A 5640-nucleotide genomic window follows, 5' to 3' on the forward strand; every position below is an offset into this window, starting at 1 on the left:
AGAAATGAGCAAACTCCTTGAAAACGAAATCAAAGATAAATGGAAAATTTTGTGGAATGAAAGCCCAAGGAGTAAACTGAAAATTATTAAAAAGGATGTCAAGCCCTGGGGTACCTCCAGCCGCAAATACTGTAGAGAGAAGGTCGTACTGACCGGGCTCACACGAGGCTCACCCACTCCTATCTTATTTCAAAAGAAACGCCTCCAAACTGCCAATATTGAACAAAAATTTGACAATTCGCTATATTTGAAACAATGTCTTCCTATGTACAGTGTGAGTGTGGTTTCATCACAATTTCTACCGGTTATATAATTAACTATGTTACGAGGTCAGAGATTAGACTACAGATAGACAGGAAATAAAAAGAGTCTCCAATATTTAAAATATAAACAGTGGGTGATAATTTCAATTCTGAGAAGAAACATATTCAGTTGCTGCATAAGTATAAACTCCCTAATTTAGGTAGTGAGGGAGCAAAATAATATTTTACTAAATTATGACATGATAATTTTTCCATATGTTCAAATCGATCACATTAACTGAGGTGTTAGGTATAGAATTGATTAATAGCATCAAATTAATAAATATAGTTATTGCCCATTCCTATACATATGTACCATAAATATTTCTAAGAGACTCCTTTCCAATGCCATTCGTCTACAAGAGGCCTCTCCACACATTTTCTTCATTGCAACTATGGTAAGTTGATAAGATATAACCATAATACAAATAAACTATTTCCTGTGATAACATTATTATCATAATTTTCTAATTGGTTTGTTTTTATACTTTATAGGTATCTACGCACTGACGAATATATAGCAGAGTAAGGTTTTCAAAATATGCTCATTTATAAAGTAAAAATAGCAATTAACACTGTTCATTAATACTCCATATTTGATGTTGTTTTTCTAGTCTGACTCATTCAAGAGATTTTTTTTTTTACCTTTTTGGAACCACGTCATGTTCGAATAAAAATAACTGCCACCTTCGGTGGATTCTTAAATTTCAGGTTTCCGGAAACTTTCGATCATAATACAAGGAAAAGTCTTTTAATAATAAGGAGTTGCAAATGTGTTAGTTTTTCCAGAAAAATGAAGTCATTGAATTTCTATAAACAAATGATGTACCAATTGTGAAAAAAAAAAATGTAAATATTGAAATATAAACTATATTATTGATAAAATGAGGTAAACGAGAGGCGCGGTAGGCGCGAGGGTGGAGGGGATGGGAGTATATCTGTGCTGGGGGGGCCGGGCCGCGGGCAGAGATGAGCCAAGGGAGGCGGTCACCGCTGGCCAGGCTCAGGGTCTTCTCTATCCACCAGGACATGGTCAAGCCCAAGAGGCTCAAGTTCAGGTATCTTAAGTATATCTTCGATTCCTCTAAGTCATTAATGTCAAAGATAAAAGTAATAGTAAATATTATTAGAAGAAAAAAAAATGTTTTGATTGCAAATCTTTATAAGAATGCGTCATTAAAGTGAAGGTTAATTATTTATTTATTTTAGAAACGATATATAATCATCCTCAGTGTTTTGAAGCGTATTTCTAAATTTTATTACGAATCATTTATTACTGACTTTACGCGACTGAATGCGTACATTTACTTACAAAGGGAAGCTACAGAGGAGTCACCGATTTCAAAGAAACCTTTTTAGTAATAATTAATGAAAAAATATTATGACATAATAATACACTAATCAATTTATTTTCGAATGTAGAATAACAAAAAAAATATTATCAATCCTATTTAATGGGGTTCAATGTATGTAAAAGCACAAAACCTTATTTTTAATTAATTCAGTTTTTTTTTTTAATTTATTACGCTTCTCATACAGGAGACCAGTAGTTCCCAACTTTTTTTTTTAGACTGTAAGTTTCAAAACTGTGTTGAGTTGAGATGGAATAACCCCTTACTAAATTATTTCGCGGAATCCCTGGAAGAGCTTCCCAGAACTCTTCAGAAACTTTTTTTTAAAGATTCAATTTTAGCCCCCTCAATAATCCTTACATACGATTTTTATAAAATACAAAATATATTTTACCCAGCACTAGGTCAGTCGGTCTGAATTGTTTCAACAGCGTACCCATATCATTGGTACTTGCAAAATATTTTGTTGGTACCGAGTAGAAAAAATAATTTTTGTATTTTATAAAAATTCGTATTTAAAACGAATCTGACTTAATTTATCTTAAAAGATATTGTTTTAGGCCTACTATATAGGAAATGATAATTGATTTTTATTTTGGATATTAATTTTTATAAATTAAAACCAATTTAATACAATTTACAATATTGTTTTGTTATTGTATATTAGAAAACAAATTTATTGTTCATTATCATCCCACTATGCAATATTTAGAGCAAAGAATTGAAATAATTCGGACCAACTAACACAGTTAAGTGAGATAAATATTTTTTCTTAATGGAGAAATAGAAGTTGGTATTCGTTTTTCCTGCCTCGAAAAGTCGGATTTTCATAGTAATTAAAAAATAAAATAAAACTACTTTTTCTCCCATATGATGTCATAAAATCTAAAAGATATTTATATGGGTTTCCCAGAGTTGGTACGTTGGATTTAGATAACATTGAGAGGAGTCAGATTTTATTTCATGGATGACACCGATCCAAAAAAAATATTCTGCAAAACTCAGGCTCAAAATTTTTAATTTTTTATTTACATGTAAATTCGTATTCAAGGGTTTAAAATAGTTTTATTTAGTATTGAACAACCTATATATTATGTTCCGTACACGTTTAATGAAATTTTGATCTAAAATAGTCAAAACCTGCCTCAAAATGTGATATGAAACTTGAGAATTTATCAATGTTTGAAGAAATTGATTATTAGGCTTAATACATTAGATGTGTGTAGTTACTTCTAGCTTCTGTAATTTAAGAATACACCAACATTTAGATTGATTTGCTTTATATCTTAATATTTTCTAAAAATTGAAGATTACTAAAAATTCCAAATTTTTATACGTTATATGGTTGTTGGAACAAAGTTTTAAATGTTGAAATTTTTACCAATAGCTATTTAAATTTTATGTTTGAGATTTGTCAGCAAGCTAAGTTTTGAGGACTACGAAAATGATCATATATTCAATATATTATGGCTGTTTCTTGTAATAATATGGCTTCAAAAATTTAAATTACGTTAATAATCAATGTTAAAAAAAAAAATTTGATCTGACAACTCTGAAAGAAAGTATATTTGGCAGGTAGCTATTATAATACAGGTTCACTATCCTAACAATTTGGACAGAGGGACATTGCAAAGTGAGTTACGTACAATATTTATTGATATCTGTGAAAACCCATATTTGAGGGTTTTTGAGGAAGTTGAATCTTTTTTTTTAAAAAAAATTTTTTTGGGTTACTTTACTGAATGGGACTTTTGGCGTTTGTAATTGTATATATGTATATCAACTGATTTATTCTGTTCCACTACAACCCATGAAGGGTCAGGGGTTCAGTACTTTGTAAGGAAGTACTGTTACTTGACCAACGGTTGTACAAGGAGGTGATTTGGTCAGAATCACTCTCGACCGCCAGATTTTTACTGAATTAAGGGTACCCAATTTAAGAGGCTAGATGAACCCCGAGAGGGCTCCAGAACCCACAGGAGTTGACTAACGGCTACAGTGTAACAGAAAACGATTTTCTGCCCAGCAGGATTCGAACTTGGGTCCCTTGGAGTTGGTAGCCACACACCTTACCCCGGGGCTACCATGCTCCCTAACTGATTTTTACAATCGATAATATGTTTTTGTCATTCTACACAAGAAATCCAAATGATTGATTTACTATCATACTATCGTACAAAACATAGGAAGGTATGTTATAATAAGCATGAATCTAATTTGGACCCACTGACCCAGGAAAGTGAGATACAATATTTTTTTGGGGGAAAAATAAAGTTGAAATACGTTTTCCTCACCTCTACGAACACTTGAATATGAATTTTCAAAGCAATCAAAAAATAAATATTTTAACTCTAAATTAACGCATCCGATGAAACCCCAAAATGCAATTTAACAAGACTCCACTAATAAACGAAACTCACAAATGATTTAGGGACATCAAAACTTCATGAAACGGAAATGAACCGTACCCAAGTAAACAAATTAGTGCCGAAAAAATAACACAAAATGTTTGAGAAGTTTTTCTTTATTTGATTTACTTGGTCAACCTTATAAAGGAATGGTATCAAACAGGTATTAGTGCAGATAGGGTAGTGGAAATTTAAATTATCTGTTGTATTTTAGAGTTATGAATTTTTATCGTGAACGCAAGACATTGTTAGAATAAAAATGTCCAAAAATTTCTAATTTTTCATTTATTTGTACTTAAGGGTTTTAAAGGATGCTAAATAGGTATTTAACTTGATTTTTCCTTTAAATATTTTGTTTGGCCTACTATTGAATGCGACTTAATAACAATATTCTGTGCATTAGCAAACAATTTCTCGGCCCGTAGTTATTGCATGCTAGAATTATTCATGTATAAAAATGATATAATTAAATCTGTAGCTAGGGAGAAAAACAGGAACTTTTAAATCTCTCATGGTTGGAATAAATAGGAAACTGGAAGTGAAAATAAAAATGAAATGTCGTCATTTAGGAATATAAAAATACTAAGTATATAAATATATGTAACGAAAACAAATTTTTTATGCAAATTATAAAGGATAGTTAAGTTTTAATATCAAACTTGAAACTTAGAAAGTTTAATTATTTAACTCTACTCCATGAAGCATCGAGAAAAGTTCTATTGTTTCTAACGATAATTGATCCCGAGGACTGCTAAATTTGGCAATAAAATTCATTATACTTTTCATATCAAGGTTTTTTTAGCACGGTGAAGTCATAGACTCTTCTCAATCAAACAGATATATTCTGTTATATATCAATTTTGACTATATAATTAATAGTAAAAATTGATGAGTCTGCCAAGTATAGGTAGGGGAAATAAAAAATGGCGGCTGTTTCAAAGCGATGAGAAAAACTAATTTTTCATTCGGAGCTCTATATCTTAAAAAATAGGAACAATACAAGAAAACCTAAGAGAACATCATTTAAAGAGTATATTTGCTACAATATGAGCCCTAATAGAATTATTTACGTTAAATAGTTTTCGCTTTTTAAAACCAACATTTCATAAAAATGTTGTAGGGGACGTACTAAAAGATCAGTAGTTAGTGAATTTATTTGAAAAATTTATATATCAAAAACCATTTGACGTACAGATGTCTATTAGCACTCAAATTAAAGCTAGTTTAGTGAGCTATAATGTAGTTTATGTTAATCTTCGTAGGAGTAATAGTTTACATGAAATTTGCTAAAATAAATTGATTTATAGTTGTTCGGACAAATTTTCATTTGCCAAATTAATACTCATAAGTAAATATCATAAAAACTACCACCCCTACGAAGATAAGTGTCATAAACTACTTTATAGTAAGTTAAATTTCCTTTATTTTGAGTGTTGGCAGACATATGTGCGTCTTATGGATCTAGAGATATATTTTTTCAAAAATCCAACATTTTATACGAACAACTAGAAATTAACATTTTGTGAGTTTATTTAGTCAAATATCATATATACTTCTGCTCCTACAAAGATAAACATA

At 30.5% G+C, this 5640-nt stretch overlaps 1 protein-coding gene across 3 annotated transcripts in view; it reads left to right on the forward strand.

The window, feature by feature from the left end:
- The first annotated feature begins 537 nt into the window (after positions 1-537).
- The window catches only part of LOC106690948 (serologically defined colon cancer antigen 8), a 52094-nt gene continuing 46991 nt past the window's right edge, over positions 538-5640 (forward strand). Inside the window, exons 1-2 of one of the 3 annotated variants that reach the window (XM_014436555.3) lie at positions 538-700; positions 798-827. In XM_014436555.3, the coding sequence (XP_014292041.1) occupies positions 648-700; positions 798-827 (83 nt within the window). In that variant the 5' untranslated portion in view covers positions 538-647. Of the gene's footprint in view, positions 701-797; positions 828-1272; positions 1361-5640 lie in introns of those variants that run through there. The other 2 variants (XM_014436556.3, XM_014436557.3) reach the window with 2 other exon arrangements.

Source organism: Halyomorpha halys, unplaced genomic scaffold (assembly GCF_000696795.3).
Source record: "Halyomorpha halys isolate HHAL.00 unplaced genomic scaffold, Hhal_1.1 Scaffold1987.1, whole genome shotgun sequence".
In the NCBI taxonomy this organism is placed as follows: Eukaryota; Metazoa; Arthropoda; class Insecta; order Hemiptera; family Pentatomidae; genus Halyomorpha; species Halyomorpha halys.